At 37.8% G+C, this 17,777-nt stretch overlaps 2 protein-coding genes across 2 annotated transcripts in view; both read left to right on the top strand.

Moving 5' to 3' along the window:
• The window catches only part of LOC129752083 (uncharacterized), a 94,338-nt gene extending 92,056 nt beyond the window's left edge, over positions 1 to 2,282 (top strand). The window contains exons 3-4 of the mRNA XM_055747878.1: positions 2,030 to 2,122; positions 2,185 to 2,282. Coding sequence (XP_055603853.1) covers positions 2,030 to 2,122; positions 2,185 to 2,282 — 191 coding nt within the window. The remainder of the gene's footprint in view (positions 1 to 2,029; positions 2,123 to 2,184) is intronic.
• Positions 2,283 to 10,953: 8,671 nt separating this feature from the next.
• LOC129752082 (uncharacterized) lies at positions 10,954 to 13,383 on the top strand. Its single transcript, XM_055747877.1, has one exon. It carries the CDS (start codon positions 10,954 to 10,956, stop codon positions 13,381 to 13,383), a length of 2,430 nt encoding a protein of 809 aa, XP_055603852.1.
• The last annotated feature ends 4,394 nt before the right edge of the window (positions 13,384 to 17,777 follow it).

The following is a 17,777-nucleotide window of genomic DNA, read 5'->3' as shown; positions in this document are numbered from 1 at the left end:
ATTCAACTGGTGTTGCTCTTCTTGATATTGAAAAAGCTTTTGACAGTGTTTGGCACAAAGGTTTAGTAGCTAAATTAGCTCGATTTGATTTTCCTGTATATCTCACCAAAATTATTCAAAATTATTTGACTAGCCGAACTTTGCAAGTAAGCTATCAAAATTCATGCTCTGAAAGGATACCCATTAGAGCTGGTGTCCCTCAGGGTAGTATACTTGGGCCTATTTTATACAATATTTTTACTTCTGATCTTCCTGATGTCCCAGAAGGAAAAGGTAGAAGATTATTTGCTGACGATACTTTGCTTTCAGCCAAAGGTCGAAATTTACGGGTGGTACGCAGTAGATTGCAACAAAATTTAAATTCCTTTTTGAATTACTTGAAAATGTGGAAAATTTCTCCTAACGCTTCCAAAACTCAACTTATTTTATTTCCCCATAAGCCAAGAGCAAATTTTTTAAAACCTAATGAAAATCATTCCATAACTTTTAATGGGGTTTCTCTAGAATGGTCTGATCACGTGAAGTACTTGGGACTCACACTTGATCGGAATCTTTCTTTTAAGAATCACATTGAAGATATTCAATCTAAATGTAATAAATACACTAAATCTCTTTATTCTCTCATCAACAGGAAATCCCGGTTGTGTCTGCGAAATAAGATGCTCATCTACAAACAAGTTTTCCGACCAGCGATCATGTATGCAGTTCCGATTTGGTCTAGCTGCTGCGCGACGAGGAAGAAAGCCATCCAGAGGATTCAGAACAAAGTTCTGAAAATGATTTTGCGGCTTCCACCTTGGCACAGCACCGAAGATCTTCATCGGATTGCAGGCATAGAATCGATCGGAGAGATGGCCAACAACATCATCTCCAACTTCAGAGGCAAATCGATGCAGTCTTCCATCGCAGAGATTCGTTCTCTTTATGTTTAGTTTAATTTTAGGATAGTGTTTAGTTTTAAGTGTAAAATATTTTTGCTATTACAGGATGTTCTCCTACATTAAAAACTTGATTGCGCTCAGCAAATTTAAATCTTATAAATAAATTTTTATAATCTAGTTAACTACAGGGCTATGAACAGTTCATTATTGAGCTGAACACCTAGTTTAATGCAATAATGTAATATAAGTGTAATGATGATTTGATACAAATAAAGACATATTTAAAAAAAAAAAAAAAAAGTTTTCGTAGAATCACAGCAGCAGCAATCGTATCTAAGGATTAAACAAAAATTTATGTTCATTTTAATTTTTTTCAAGATTAAAAATTTTCAAAACAAGTTGTTTTTTTCTTATCGATTTAGCATATAATTTGAATTAACTCGGGCATAGTCCAGGAAGTTTTGAATCATATTTGGCAATCCCGGCCACATTTACTTATCTCGAATTCTTTATTGTATATATGGGCAAGCCTGGATATATCAAGAATATCTGGAATAAACGATATCTAATCAAAATATAAAGTCATTTACAGCCAAAGATATATGGCTGCACCTCAGATGTTTGACTGAAACCTTATGTTTTTGATGATTGTGTAGTTTTTTCAACACTTTTGGATAATTTTTATAAATTATCTAAAATCATTAGAAAAATTTGACTATTATGTTATTGTATATATTCAAAAAACAAATATTCGGCCTATTCGGCCTATTCGGCCGAATACTTAGCTCAACTATTCGGTGAGCCGAATATTCGGCTTAACGGTTTTTTGGCGGTATTCGGCGCCGAATATTCGGCCCACCGAATATTCGGTACATCTCTAGTATATTGGAAACGAATTGAAAATATGAGAAAAGTGACATATATGAACGGGTTTACGCGGGTATGCTAAACAAATAGCCAATTCTAGATGTTGGAGGAGTCCACCAGGATGAATGCTTGAATCTTGAGGGGGAGTTATTTTTACAATGTTCCGAAAATTTCCGTTTCTGGATTGCTTCCATCTCAAAAGTGCACTCAATCATCCGGATTTTGAAATTTGTTTCAACTTTTGATGACAATAAAAACACGTCCTCTTCACTCGGCCACAGCCTACAAGAAGAACTCTTGTAGCGAACTTCTCCTTCCAATCTCTGATCCCAGCAGTAGTCGTCGTCCAGCCTGGCTTTGGCGGTGGCAACGAGGTGAGGCTGGAAACTGACTGTCTCCCAATCTTTTTCAAAGTAACGCAATTACGTTCCCGCAGTAAAATGCGAGCTTTTGAATGCTAACTACAGTGTAGCATCACGCCATGAGAAAAGCCCTCTCGGTGATATACTTCATCAAACCTCCACCCTGGGATAATTCTCCAGCTGGACCACATCTCCTCTGTGCTGATCAATCTCTGATTCGGATCCCGGAAGTCCTCATCCCGGCCGTCGACAAAGCATTCACGCTACTCACCGCAGAGTAGCTCGAAACGGCGTAAAGAGTAACCCTCTCGAAATCGCTTTACCGGCGTCGAACTCCAGAGGCACCGCTGGATGTTCTCTGCACTGGCTGGTCCCTAAGCGCTAGTTGACTTCCCTGTCTTGGGCGCTGACTAGTACACTTGCTAACCGTAAGTTTTGGGAGAACCCTTCTCGAGCTAACCTTATATTCCAACTAAGACGTGCCTGGGTTCTTTTTTGATTTTTTTTTTATTTTAAACCAGTTGGTTTATTCATCCCCATTCCCCAAGTGCCTGGGCTCATCATTTCAAAATAACGTTCTTCCATTGCTACATTTTACACGAGCGATTGCTAGTGCCACTAACGATCGTCAATTGGCTAATTGCCCTATCATCAGTTTCAACTGCGAGGTGGTTTTAGATCAAGTACCTAGAGGCGTGATATGGCGAATGTGGGATGTCCGAGAAATTTGAGAACGGTTGCCATGGACCGAGTGTGGTGAGACTGAATCCATTAAAAATAGAATAAAATTAAATAAATGAGTTCCAAAAGCCTTATATTAATTCTGAAACAATAAGCCTTGGTCAGTTTGGTTGATAATTAGAAGAGAGAAAGGAATTTATGAGAGGGGTGTAAAATATGCACTCTAATCTCCAAAACGAAAAAAATATCTTAGATATCCTGAATTCATATGTAAAAAGTCGTCGAAGAAATCACCTATTTTGAAAACCTTTCTTCTTTGTGCTGAAAACAGATGATATTATTAGTTGATTGAGTCGCATCATAAAGGTTTTGTTTGGACCGTGACAACATTTAACTAGGTATACCGCAGAAACAACGGGGATATAAAACTGCTTATACCAGAAAGGCATAATTGTATAAAACTTACCAAGAAAGCATATGGCTACAAAAGTGGAGGTGAAATAGCTACAAACACTAGATTCCTAAAATCGATTTGCGATTTCATTACGCCAACAACAAGCAAAGTATACAATCATAAACAATTTGAGGTAAATAAGAAAAAAAAGCTGGTCCTGACCTAGAATTGAACTCAAATCCTTCGAATCAGCTCACCAGCACCTAACCATTAGACCAATTCATTGGTTGTTTGTGAGACAATGTGAATGAAGTCCCATCAAGCAAATTTTGTTTCGATCTGGGAAGAGAAGAAGAGAGTCCATCGAGTGTCAATTTAAGTCCGGCCCTTTCGTCGTAAATCAGAACAAATTGATGACCTATATCTATCCTGACAACTCAGAACAAACATTAATACGATAGCCACGAAAAATTTCTATAAAAACGACATATTTTACCATTTCTATTAAAATTTCTTGTTAGCTGGAGAATGTGGTAAAAAATGTTCATCCACTCACTTGGATCTATCCTTACAAACTTTTTTAATTTAAAAAATCATGTTTAAATACTTAAATGCAGAGTTTAAGTTAAATATGATCCCTTTTCGCAATTTTAATCATTCGTCACTCACGCAATGTTATAAGAAACTTTCAAAGTTCAGTGTCCTTCAGGCGGTACGCTTGTCCCATGCCACCCTATTCTCGTTACACGAGAACAACCGTAACAACCTCCATTCTTGAATAATCGAGTTCAGATGAGTGACCGATGAGTCAATCATGTCAACGCAATTCCTCGTACCAACTTACTTGCTAGAACCGTTAACCAAAGAAGATGGTATCTCTAGAGCCTATAAGTCGGTACAAGTCCCTCAAGCAAGTGAGTCTCTTTGATAAACTTGTTCCACAACTCGAACAAGCCCATTCTGTCCGAGACGATAGAAAAGTCATTTAGAACTATACATAACAAGATACCGGTGCATTGCTGCAGTGGTCAGTTCAGTGACTTGGCCTTTGAAAGAGTGAGGGCAACGGTAATCGTCCTCGTTGATCTCAATTCTAACAGTCCACGACAGCATTCCAGCGGGATGTCACTGGCCTCGTGTGGTTAATGTGATCATCTCCTTTCTGTGAAACTGATCTTTGGTTAGTGTCTTCCAGTGATGTGCAACAGCCTAGTTTTAACGTAGGAAAAAAAGGGCAATAATCCACGGACTTCAATGTTGCAACGTGATGGCAAATTATATCCCTCAGGATAACGGACAAGAGGAAGAGCTCCACCAAAAATACCCATAGCGAACTGAACTAGTTTTCTCCCCGCGCGATGCGATGCCAGAAGATAATCTCAGTAATAAGTCAAATAACATCTTTCCCTTCGAGATGCTTGGTCATCCGAAGGCAGCTCTTTAAGCTTGGGAAGAAGACGACGATATTCAGCCGAGGCAAGGCTGTTGGCCTCCTCGCGGCCATTGCTTTGGCGCGGCAATTTTCTCGTTCCAACCCAGTTCTTTTCCATATAGCTATGGCTTAAAAGTTCGCTCGAAGCTCCAAGGAAAATTGCTAGCCCAATATGTGTGGTTGGTGAGAAAGATGCGGATAAAGAGATCATTATGACCACGAGAGCGCGTCCGCTTCTTGCCCTTTTCCCTCAAGGGTGGTTGTTTTCTTTTTTCTTTTTCTTCTTGGAGCGAAACTTATAGGAGGGAAAATGATCGAGATGGGTTTTTACCCATCGGAGGGGAAAAAGAGTTTTGAACGCCCCGGCTTCGGACGGATGGGTCTTTTCAATTTATTAGATTCAACTCTATCGATGGATACCCGTTCAGTTTTAACACTCTCGAGCGAGCTCGATTGGAAGTGAACGCTCTGGAGACGCGAGAAACTGGAAGCCACCCGAGGAAGGGGTGGAAGTAACGTGGGCAAACTAATGCTGTAATTGCTCTGATTATTCCGATGTTAAAAACATAATTTCCAGTTGCATGTTGTTAGGTGCCTACACTTTATTGCATTGCAGGAACTTGTTCTCGGTTGATTAGTTTTCATTCCGGAGAGAATGTTGTTGAACCACGAATCGAGCTGTCAGGGTGAGTTATATCAAACCGGGGAGGGTTCCCCGCTTGGAGTGTGATGATGTCACATGAATTCTTTGGGTAAACACGCTTGATGGTGGGTTTGTTGCGCAATTTGTAATTTTTCTCCCAAAATTGTGTGCTTGCACTTTAAAATGAACCTCAAGCTTTAGTAAAGAGCATTTGATTAAGTTTCCTACCTCGAAACAATGTCTATGAATCGGTTAGCGGGATTGAAATTTTTGATACATGAATTTTTTTTAATTTTTTTAATGGTACTCTGATACGCTGGGTTTGAACTGAGAATTAACATTTTCGAGAAACAATAGTATTATCTCATTTTTAAGCGAATTTGTGCAAACGTGAAAACTTAACTACACATTTAACACACGACACTACCCTTAACGTTCTTAAATTGGAAAAAAGGATTCAAAATTACTTTTTTGTCGACCAGTTTCGGGCTCGATGTCGCCCATCTACAGGACGATCGGGCAACATCGAGCCCGAAAGTGGTCGACGAAAAAAGTAATTTTGAATCCTTTTTTTCCATTTATTAGAACGTTAAGTGTCGTGTCCTGTAGTACGTCGCGTGTTAATTGTGTCAATTGTGTTGACAGCCCTAATATTAGTATAAAAAATCGATCTCAATGAACAACAATTTGGTTGTTATTTTGTTGGCCAAATTTTCAACAAACCTTAGACCGACATTTTTGATACGGGGTATAAAATAAAAATAGAAAATATTTTTTCGATTTGAAGTCCTAATATTTTTTGAACTTTGTAAAAAAAATGAAATCGTCATTTTAAGCTTAAATTAGCTAAAATCAGTTTTTTGTGTCAGTGTAGTTTTTATTCAAACTTCAATCGTTTTAAACGTAAATTAGTAATGTTTTCCATTGGAGTGACGAATTTTCCAAAAAGCGCTCCAGAAGTGTAAGCCTTCTACTGGAAGTTTAACCACGTTTAATTACGTCAGTTACATAGCCACTTGTACTAAAGAACTCTATTTCAGTACTTTTTCAGTTGCAAATATTGAACATATTTGTCGTTTTTCCTAACCCTTTAGACTAAGCATTTCAGATTTTTTCCTGCACGTGTCTGAGCCAGACAATTCCGGAATATTTTTTTTTTGGAAAAAAAAACCTGACAAAACCCGGGCATTCGATTTCAAATTTTTTATTTCAAAATCCTGGAAATATCCGAATAAATCTGGGCAAAATTTAACCATTTTTTGAACAAAGTTAAGAGAAAAAAGGTTCAAATAACTTGAAACTTTTACTGCTCTTCGAAGCATCATCATTCATCAAATTTTGTTCAATGCTTCCAAAAATAATTTCTAATTAATTTTGCTGAATATAACCCTGAAGAATTCGTTTTTCGGACACGAAAGTCAAAACTTATCATTGCTCAATTTGAATTATCGGTAAATTTTGCAAATCATGAGAAGAAATCCGGACAAAAAACGTTCAGTTTTTCATAAACTCCGGGCCAGACCGGACTTACCTTGAACTTTTCCTTAAATATCTGGGCAATCTAGAACGCTTATTTTAGACGGGCTTTATATTTCTTCTTTTCTGGCTAACATATTATCTTTTTTTTTTTAAATACCAGAATAGTGATACATTTAAGACCTTTAGATTTTATACATCGAAAATACATAAATGAGATATTTTTGACGCTTACAAAATAATAACTTTTCAAAAAATAGGTCCATTTCCAGTTTTCTCATGTTTTACAGCTTCCCTTTGTTGTAGTTTTTGACAATTGCTTGTCGAACAATTGCCATTAGTATAGATTGATAGATTCACTTTTTTTTATAAATTGTAATAATGGTTCGCTTTGGTTCAATGCTGAATTTAATATACCACGTGTAAAGGTGAGGTTGTTTTCAAAAGGGTTGATAAAATTTTTTCAATTATTTGCCGTTAATGTGAATCATTTCCTGAATAAAAAAATTGAAAAGAAAAATTTAAATATTTGAAATAAGGGGGGGGGATTACATTTGTTGTGATAACCTTTAAAAAATTTTAATTCTGAATTTCTTGATACACTTCTAAACGCAAGTACCGATTTTGGCAGAAAGCATCTCAAACCCCCATTATTTTTCCAAATAACAGTCAATAAAATTATCTGGACCAGTCAGTGGTTTTCAAACTTTTTTTACTCACCGCTCCTTATTGTCGAATTTATGAACAGTGAAGTAACAACTGACAAAAACCTTTTTTCTGTGGAAATTTTTCAATAACTCAAATAACAAATTGTTTGTGATTTCTCCAATTTTGGATGTGAAACACCAAAACCTCAGCCCCCCCCCCCCCCCCCCCCGTTTCAACGCCCTCAAAACTAAATTATTCTATTTTTTTTATTTCTTTGATCTTTCCATTTATCAACCTATCTACTTTGAATATCATAATTCGCCGACATGCCAAAATTACAATATGAGATGAAATCTAATGTTTCGAATTAGTATTGGTACATCTTTGTACCTGAAAATGATAACATTTTCAAATGTGATGGGAAGTATTAGAGAAACATGAGATATAAAAGAAGAAATTTCGAGAATTTTATAATATTTACGGAATGTTCTTTCTTTCTTTGATATCTCATGTTTTTCTAATACTTCCCATCGCATTTAAAAATGCAATAAGAGAATTAAAAAAAGAAATAGAAGCTGAACTAATAAACCTTAATAAAACTAAAAAAATGAATTTGAATCTTTTTATTAACCTTCATTCAACAAAGGATAGAAATGTTGCCATGATTTGCTAGTTTCAGATATACATACAATGCTTTTAAAAAAAACTTATTCTACAATTTTAAGTAAACTCATCGAAAAAAATACATGTGTTTCTGACATCACAAAAGGAAGTTTTTGAAAATAAAAGTTTTTATATCATCTAAAAATTTGTTGGGGATTGCAATACGTTATGGTTTAAAAATTTCTTGGATGTGTTTTGGTTTTAAAGTTCATTGAAATTTCGAAAAATTCCTGGATTCTCATAGAACTGGTAAAAAAAGAACACCCAGATTACTTTTTCTCAAAAGTCAAAATTATTGGAAATCATCGAGAAAATAGACCATTGCTTTAAAACCTTTATTTTCAGTTTGCATATTACAAACATTTTACAGTTTTTTTTTCAAAAATAATGCATAAATTTATTAAATGAATTTTTACCTATTTCAAATCTTAGAAACAAAACCTGGTAGACTGATAGAATGAAATTAAATGAATATTTGAATTCAACACGCCTGAATAAATAAAAAAGTGATGATACAGTCCACATTTCTTACAGTGCACTTTGTACCATAAATTTGCTATAACTTCCACACCATCTACACACATACTTTTGTTACCAAGTCAGTTGAAATAGAACTCTCGTTAAGATCACACGCGCGTCTTTTTACTCGTCACCAAACCATCCGAAAATCCATTATCCAAACCAGTGCATTTATCCTAAATCTACATTATTTTGGTCCGTTCGATACCGGATTTGGATAAATCGTGTTTAAATAAGATTTCCGAGCGAATTTTGTGATGGTTTTCGGTGATTTTTGTCGCAAAAGTTCTTGAACCGCGTGTGAATTTGTGCTCCGCCATTACTTGCATCATTCGGTGACCGTTGCGCAAAGCAGCCGAACAAAGTGTAGTTGTGTTAGTGAGTCGCCGTTTGGCCGAAGAAAACCGAATCGGTAGTTCGATGCTATCCGATCACATACACAAACGTCTGTGAATTGTGTCTTGTCGCCGATTGGCCGAGAACAAAGAAGAACGAAAAAAGCCGGTTGCTACTGAATGATGCAAGTGAATGAGTGTGTGTGAACATTGTCGTGGTTTGACCATGGACAATTGAATCGTCGCCGATTGGCCGAAGAAGCAAAGCACAAAGGAAGAACAGAAAAACCTATCCGACAAGTGTTGGATGCATGTGTGCATAAGTGGGGGAAATATCCTTTGTGAAACTCTTCCAAGTGAACCTCAATGAGTGGAAAGAGGAAAACAAAAAGTGCGAGAAAGCAAGATAGTGATACTCCCAAGCGAGTTATTGAAAACATACAACCACGACAGCTGGTTGAGCATAGCGAAGAAAATTTTGGAGAAGAAGTGGAATTCGATTCAAATAGCAGTGTGTTAGTGCCAGCACAAGCCGCAGAAAAAGGAATAATGAAGAAGCAACTGCTGCTATTAATGGATCGCCGTGATCGCATAGTTCGGAAATTGCTGCGCGTGCAGGATTCAATCGAAAATGAGGCAGAACCAAACATCCATCGTCTCAATCTGCATCTTGAAACAGTTCGTCGTTGCTATGATGATTTCGAATCCACACATGAAGCCATTTTTGGCCAAGTTTCGGCAGAAGAAAAAGATGACGTGGAATCGGAATATGCTAATTTTGAGAACTTGCACGACGGACTGTATGTACGATTGCAGACGATGATAGCTGACATGAAGAATGCTCCCGTTATGAATCCTGCCGCCCTTGAATTTTAGCCCAAGCCACAGCCAATTAATCCGATTGCTCACCTCCAGGTTCCGCTCCCTACATTCGATGGTAAGCTAGAAAATTGGTTTTCTTTCAAATGTATGTTCCAAACAATTATGAATCGCTACCCGAATGAATCCCCTGCAATCAAGTTGTATCACCTCAAAAATTCTTTGATCGGTGGTGCAGCTGGGAAGATTGATCAAGATGTGATCAATAATAACGATTACGAATCGGCATGGCGTCTGCTGGAAGACGCATATGAGGATGAACGACTCATCATCGACACCCACATTGATGCATTATTAGAACTGCCAAAGCTATCCAAAGAAAACGGTGATGAGTTGCGCAAGTTAGTAGAAGCACTAACGAAACATGTCGATGCATTGAAGAATCGGAATCTTCCTGTGGAGGGACTATCGGAAATGATGCTGATTAATGTTGTTGGCAAATGTATGGATCGAGAAACGAGAAAACTTTGGGAATCTTCGATGAAAAGTGGAACATTGCCAAGCTACCAGCAATTAGTCGAATTCCTGAAGGAACGAAGCCGAGTTTTGCAGAAACTTCAAGGTCAAACTCAACAGCCAACCAACACATCAGCATCAAGGAGCAAGCAAGCAAAAGTGTTTGTGCAATCGACGAGCGAAGCATGTCCTTAGTCCTTGCTGTAAAGGTGAGTCATCCATTTACAAGTGTCTCTCGTTTAAGAAACTCTCAGCAAAGGAACGATTCGAGAGAGTAAAGAAGGCGGGTCTTTGCTTTAATTGTTTGCGTAAAGGGCACCGCACAGCTCAATGCAAAACTGATCAATGTTGCAAAAGTTGTGGTAAGCCACATCACACTCTCTTGCATTTGAGCGAAACTACGACAACGCAATTTGAAAACTCTCCGAATTCAAACACTTCCACACTCACAAATACAACAAGAAACAAGATGGAACAGCTGACACGCAAATTGTTAACTGCTGCACGCAAACTCAAGCAACTGCTGAACAGATTTTTCTCTCGACTGCTGTAGTATTGGTTGCCGGTGCTGGCAACAGGAAATTCAAATGCAGAGCTTTGCTTGATTGCTGCTCCGAGGCAAATTTGATAACCGAGAATTTAGCTGCAAAATTGAATATCACACCCACCGATTTGAATCCACCGATTACAATCTGCGGATTGAATGGCATGAAGACGATGTCATGCAAGACTGTTCGGGCGAATGTTTCGTCGCGAAATCGAGCCTATTCTGCCAGTCTGGATTTTTTAATCACCCCTTCGATCACCAAGCTGCCTACAGGTAAAGTAGACATCAATTCATGGAATTTTCCTCGAGATTTTGAACTCGCCGATCCTTCTTTTAACGTTCCACGCGAGGTGGACATGATAATCGGCGCAGAAGTTTTCTATGACGTTCTGAAGAAAGGACGAATGAAAATCGGTAACAACATTCCTACTCTCGCTGAAACTATGTTCGGCTGGGTTGTTAGCGGTTCAGCAAAGACAACAAATAAACGATCCTCCCAGCGTGTTTGCCAAGTGAACACCACCCATGATGATGTTAATCGAACCCTTATGAAGTTTTGGGAGCTCGAAAATTGTTGTAACTCTTCTACTATGACTGCGGTGGAACGCGCCGTAGAAATGCATTTCGAAGAAACGCACCGTCGTTCATCTGATGGCCGTTTTATCGTGCGCATGCCTTTCAATGATCTCAGGAGTCAACTAGGCGATTCCTTTGAAACTGCCAAGCAAAGATTCATCAAGCTAATGATGAGTCTTTCCCGAAATCCTGCCAGGCAGGAACAATATGAGAAGTTCATGAACGAATATTTGGCCCTCGGCCACATGAAGGAAGTTAATGACAGTCCCAAGGAATGTTACTTCCTACCGCACCATGCGGTCTTTAAGGAATCAAGTTCCACAACGAAGATTCGAGTCGTGTTCGACGCTTCGGCGGCGTCGTCAACAGGCATTTCGCTGAATGACACCCAATTGGTCGGCCCAACGGTGCAAAGTGATTTAGTCACTATCATTTTAAGATTCTGCATTCATCAGGTGGTTCTGACAGCCGATATTCCCAAGATGTACCGTCAAGTTCAGATCCATGAAGACGATAGACGATTCCAGCGTATCTTATGGCTCAACGAGAAGGGTGAAATGTCTATTTTCGAATTATCGACGGTCACATATGGTTGCTCAAGTGCGCCCTATTTGGCAACACGCTCGCTGATCCAGTTGGCTTCTGATGAATCTGAAACATTCCCGCTCGCGGCGGAAGTAATTCGAAAAGACAGCTACATAGATGATTTCATTACGGGTGGCAAAACAATAGCTGACGTAATTGAAATATACAAGCAGCTCAACGGAATTCTCGAGAAAGGTGGTTTTGGTGTCCACAAGTTCTGCTCCAACAGCGAGGAAGTTTTAAAAATGATTCCAGCAGAACTTCAAGAAAAGCAGATGGATTTTGAAGGATCGGACATCAACAACACAATCAAGACACTTGGACTGATATGGAATCCAAGTGAAGACTACTTCGTGTTCAACGTACCACCGCTAGACAGCAGCATCAAACCGACGAAGCGCATAGTTTTGGCTGAAATTGGACGTCTCTTCGACCCACTGGGATTTTTGGGTCCAGTGGTGACTTTGGCGAAACTTACTATGCAAGAACTATGGCGATTGAAATTGGATTGGGAAGATGAACTTCCACAAGAGCAACTGGAAATCTGGAAATCGTTCCGGCAACAATTGTGTTCAGTGAAGAATATTCGGAAGCAACGATGTGTTATTCCTGGAAAAGTGAAAAGCATTGAACTACACGGGTATTGTGACGCCTCTAAGGTTGCTTACGGTGCCTGCCTGTATGTTCGAAGTTTAACTGAAAATGAAGAAATCGAAGTACGTTTGATCTGCAGTAAATCCCGTGTCGCACCACTCAAACCTATGACCGTCCCTCGACTGGAACTCTGCGGAGCCCTCTTGTTGGCTCAACTTACTGAGAAGGTGAAAGAAGCTCTCAACATTAAATTCGACAGTGTTACGCTTTGGTCAGACTCACAAATCGTTCTGAGTTGGCTGAAGAAAAGTCCATTAACGTTAAATGAATTTGTATGCAACCGAGTGGCTACTATCGTAGAGCTTACTCACGACTACGAATGGAGATACGTACGATCCCAATGCAATCCAGCAGATTCTTTGTCCCGTGGAGAGCTTCCAGAGCAACTTTTGGAGAACGAGCAGTGGTGGACAGGCCCAGTCGCACTACACAAAATGGAATCGATTGAAGAACCGACATTTGAGATTCTTGCAATCGAAAGTTTGCCCGAAATACGAAAGGTGAAACACACGCTGATAATGGCTCCAAAGCAACAACCATTTGATTTGTCACGTCTAAGCAACTTTAACCGATTGAACCGAGCGTGGGGATACGTGTTGAGGTTCATTGCCAACAAATGTACCAAGACGAAGAATTATGAGCCACTTACAGCAGAAGAGCTTTCCAGAGCATCCCGCATAATTTGCAGATTAGTTCAGAACCAAGCGTTCGGCGATCTTAAAAAAGATTTGTCATCAGTTTCTATGAAACGAAACAACTATTCAAGTTTGGCACTTCAACTTTAAACTTTCGTATGATTTTGATCTGATAATTTTTCGTTCATGTTTTCTTTGAATGATGGATCAACTAACAAACAGTTATCTCTCAAAATATTACGTTTCAAAAATATTTGTGAGCTGAATGAGATACAGCAATTCTTCGAAAATCGAACTTTTTGGCATCTACCATTTAAACTGCAATTTCTCAGAAATCATTTCTAACTCATTATTGATTTTTTTATAGTAATTTCTCGAACATACAACTATCATGTGTTAAAATTTTTAAAGGTTTCTCGATTGGGTCCATGATGACGCTCGGTACATATTTCAGGCTTGAACTGAAAATGCAATTTCTCTAGATTTTTTTCACGATTTTTTGCATATGAAAAAATTTTTTTTTTGTAAAAATTGTGAGATTACGACATTATGACATTTTTTCCAAAATGAGAAAAACCTTTAATTTTACAGATCTTTGATCAAATTTTCATCTCAGAATTTGTGTCACAGAGCACAGAATTTTGAAATATTCACAGATTTCACAGAATATTTGAATTTTGAATAGATTTCCAAAATTATAACTTGTTTGGCCAACATAAAATTTCCTTTTTTTCTCTTTGAATTAGACAAATATAATGAGATTGGTAATGGTGATTGATTTTTCCCAACTAAAATGTAAAGAAAACCCAATCTATCATGAATTTTCAATTAAAAAACAAAAGGAAATAGCGTCGCAGAAAACCATCACAGAATTTTTGGGTAAAATCACAGAAAGTCTGAATTTTTTTCTCAAAAACACAGAACATTTTTCGGCTACCTTGCCAAGGGTCATGACGTTGGATTGGCCGCCTCAGTCGCCTGATGCCGACCCAACGGAGAACGTTTGGGCTTAAATGAAGACGAAGTTGAGAAGAATCAACCCTGCAATTTGAAGCAGCTTGTCCCCCGGATTCACAAAATTTGGAAGTCGTTTTCAGAGGAGTATGATGCATTTCACGCATTTGCGTCCTGACAGTTGAAATTTTGAAATAACTCCTGCAGCAATAACTTTCTGTGTTCCTTGAAGAAGATAATTCAATGCGTTTGAAAATGTATAAATAGTTTTAACCTATGAATTAAGTATCAAAAATGGTAAAGCTCCTGCACATTTTCGTTGAATAAAGGCACAATTTTCCCGTATGTTTGGATAACGTGCCGCTATTAAGCCTATCCCCATTCTATCTTCTTGATTTTGGATTGATTTTTCTCGGTGATTGAATGAATAAACTGCAGTGTAGTTTACGTTTTTGCTAGGTAATGTAACTTTAAGCAATTCAAATAACACAAAGAGTGAATCTCAGTGGAAAAGAGTTTAGATCTTTAGATTTAGATCTTTTAGAAACTGTAAGTTTCTCAAGATGGTTGAACATAAATAAGTAGACCGAAACGGTAACTACACGGCAATTACTTTATTTAATCACCAAGAAAAATAAATCCAAAAACGAAAAGATAAAAGCAGTACATCAAATTTTTTAGTCCCGGAGAGTTTGCTATAAAGGTGTTGGTAGACGTTTTTTCGTCGTCACGTCACAAAGCAGGTATATTTATTTAGTTTTCTCTTAGCTAAAATTTTAAAAAAACTTTCAAACTTTATGATCATCGAGATCTTGTCAATAGCATTTCAAAATCAGTTTTTAAAAATCGGTTTAGCCGTTCATGAGATGCACCTGCGCAAAGTTCCATCGTCACGTAACGCATATCTAAAAATCAGTAGGGGAGAATGGGGATACTTGATCCCTAGGGATACATGATTCCTCAGCTTTATCTCGAAATGGAATTGTCTTACATAGATAAAATTTTCCAGAAAAAATTGCCAAATACAACAAAACTTCAAAAATGTTTTCTAAAAAAATTGAAATAAATTATTTTGTGAGATATTATACTTTGTTTGAAAACTCTAACAAAATGAAACTTCAAACAAAACAAAATTTCAAAATTTTTTCTCAAAAGAAATGAAATAATTTTTTTGTGAGATATTACACTTTGTTTGAAAACTCTAACAAAATGTAACTTGTAGTTATTTTTCATCACTTTAAAATATGAAGGACACGAACAAATTATAATCAAAATATTTATTCCTATATGTCAATCGTTAGAATATAATAAGAACTTCTTAAACCAATAGTAAACTCTCATTTTTTTTTAAATAAAAAGTTTTCCATAATGTATATTATGGGTTCACATGATCCCTCGAGTCCTAAAAGATATATTTTTCTTCTGAATAGATACTAAACATGGAATTATTAATATTCAACCAATGATTCATATTCATCCGGAAAAATAAAACATTCTTTGTTTCCAATCGCTTTCCTATCAAAGACAAAGGAGAATGAAAAAATAGACACCAACCAAACGGCAAGCGGCCAATGCGTTTTTTTGGTAATCGGCGGTGGCAGAAAGACTATGACAATAAACATTTGTTTGCTAACCGACTCAGATGGTGCACTGGGTAAGATATCGAACTGGCAAGCCGAGATGAAGTATTGCAGTGAGTTCGATTCTCACTATTTATTTTTTTAAGATGAATTATCCAATACAATGAAAATCCCATAGAATGTTTTTCTTGTTTCGGTTGAATGTAGTGGTCGTGCATCATTTGGCTCGGGAGCTCGAGTGTTTATGCCAGTAGTGCCTTTCCAATCATATCATTTTTGTACATTACACTTTTCAGTGCATTTTCGGCACAGAGATTTGCTAAGAAGGCAGTGAATTTTTGCAACCTTGTGTGCCTTGTTGTATGATATGAAATAGGTTTTATTTGGTTTCTTTCAGACATATGCAATGCGGTTGCGCTGAGAGGACAATGCTAGTTATTAGAAAGCTTGTTAATGCCGGCCCGGCATAGAATCTTATACTGATAATTCCACCCTCAAGGGAGTTCATTATTGGAATAGAGTCTGACTTGTGGGTGCAGTTTTCTTACCCTCACGAGCTTCAGCTTCTTGATTTTTTCCGTTTCGCTTCACTCTCTTCTTCTACTTTATTCTTCATCAAAAACGTATCATGGGCGCAGCTCTCCAAAGTTTTTGTAAGTATTCAACTTGGTGTTCTTCTTTTGGATGCTATTTTTCTGATGAATACAGTTTTTCTTGTTCTACTAATGGTTCATTTTTTAAAATAAAAACACCCGTTGTTTAATTTCCAGTTTTTATTCTGATTAATTCAAACTAACTACTTATTAAAAGATGACCGGATATTGATTTTTTTTGTATTTTTATTTTCCTTAGACTGAGTCAGGCTTTAGCTTATTTTTTTCAGTCTGAATATTTTACCACGAAAGTAAACGGTACTGCTAGATCTTTTTGCATTGTCAATGAAATTCACGAGAATAACGATCCACGATCAAAGTTCAATACCGTCCTCTGCAATCGTCAGCTAATAGATAAAAAAATAACAGAAATCATCCGAATCGCCGCAGCAACCGAACGGAAGAAGATATCGTGCGCACCCTCCCTCTCTCTCTCGGGTCATCTAACAGGAAAACGATGCTCGCCGTCTATCTCTCTCAGTCTGTTTCTTTTTCCGGCGCTGTATCAGTTCCATTTCGTGAGATTTTTTTTCCTAAATGATTTCGCGTGCTAGCGGCTACACGGCTTAAGCTTAGCGTGAACCATGAATGTGACCTTCACGGGTACACGGTTCGAACAACGATTGATTTCCTCCCACCATTCATCGGACGACGACAATAACGAGCTTTTCGGTTTTCCTTCCTTCGGAATGGCAAACGATCCGACGACGACGACGACAACAGTCAAATGGCAATTTGAATTAGTATCGCTTGTTTGTTCGGAATCGGTGGGCATTAACAATAATGGAAAATTTTCGGCAAATTCCAAATTTGTCCAATGGCTTTTTTGTGGCGGTGCCCTGCCTATGGGAGATTTCTCGGGTCAATTATTCTTCGGGTTTAATTTGTCTCTCTTAGATTAAAGATTTGGAATATTTTGGTACCGATTGTTATTTTGTATAGTATATCCTTAATATAATAAAATTTAACGTTGAGCCCGAAATCACCTGTTGCTCCCTCGGACGCAAAGTAATAATCAACTTGAATGACCCCAAGCAAGGTACAGACTTACGTCAACGACTCACAATCAGCGAGGCCCTCAGAGAGGATGTTAAACTAACTAACTGCTAAATTAATTCTAGTGACGAGAGCGTTTATTTTTTATGAATATTTTCGATCATGCGCCAAGAGTTTTTATTAGCGGGCTCGTATGTATGCTGCCCAGTAACATCCCATAAATCTAACTGCCGAGTCACAGTTTAAAATGCACAAAAAAACCCTTCGGGAGTTTATGTTATTTTTTTCCCCGGTTTGATGAATTTTCGTCCATTAAAAACGCCAACCATCATCATCAGCCAGAACTTCCATTTGTTAATGC

The sequence above is a fragment of the Uranotaenia lowii genome, chromosome 3, assembly GCF_029784155.1.
Source record: "Uranotaenia lowii strain MFRU-FL chromosome 3, ASM2978415v1, whole genome shotgun sequence".
NCBI classification, from domain to species: domain Eukaryota; kingdom Metazoa; phylum Arthropoda; class Insecta; order Diptera; family Culicidae; genus Uranotaenia; species Uranotaenia lowii.
Note: the sequence above shows the minus strand (reverse complement) of the source record. Positions and strands in the feature narration are given on the sequence as shown.

Bases quoted from the DNA above. Each gene is read 5' to 3' on its own strand.
- LOC129752082 (XM_055747877.1), top strand. From the start codon at position 10,954: ATGTCATGCAAGACTGTTCGGGCGAATGTTTCGTCGCGAAATCGAGCC.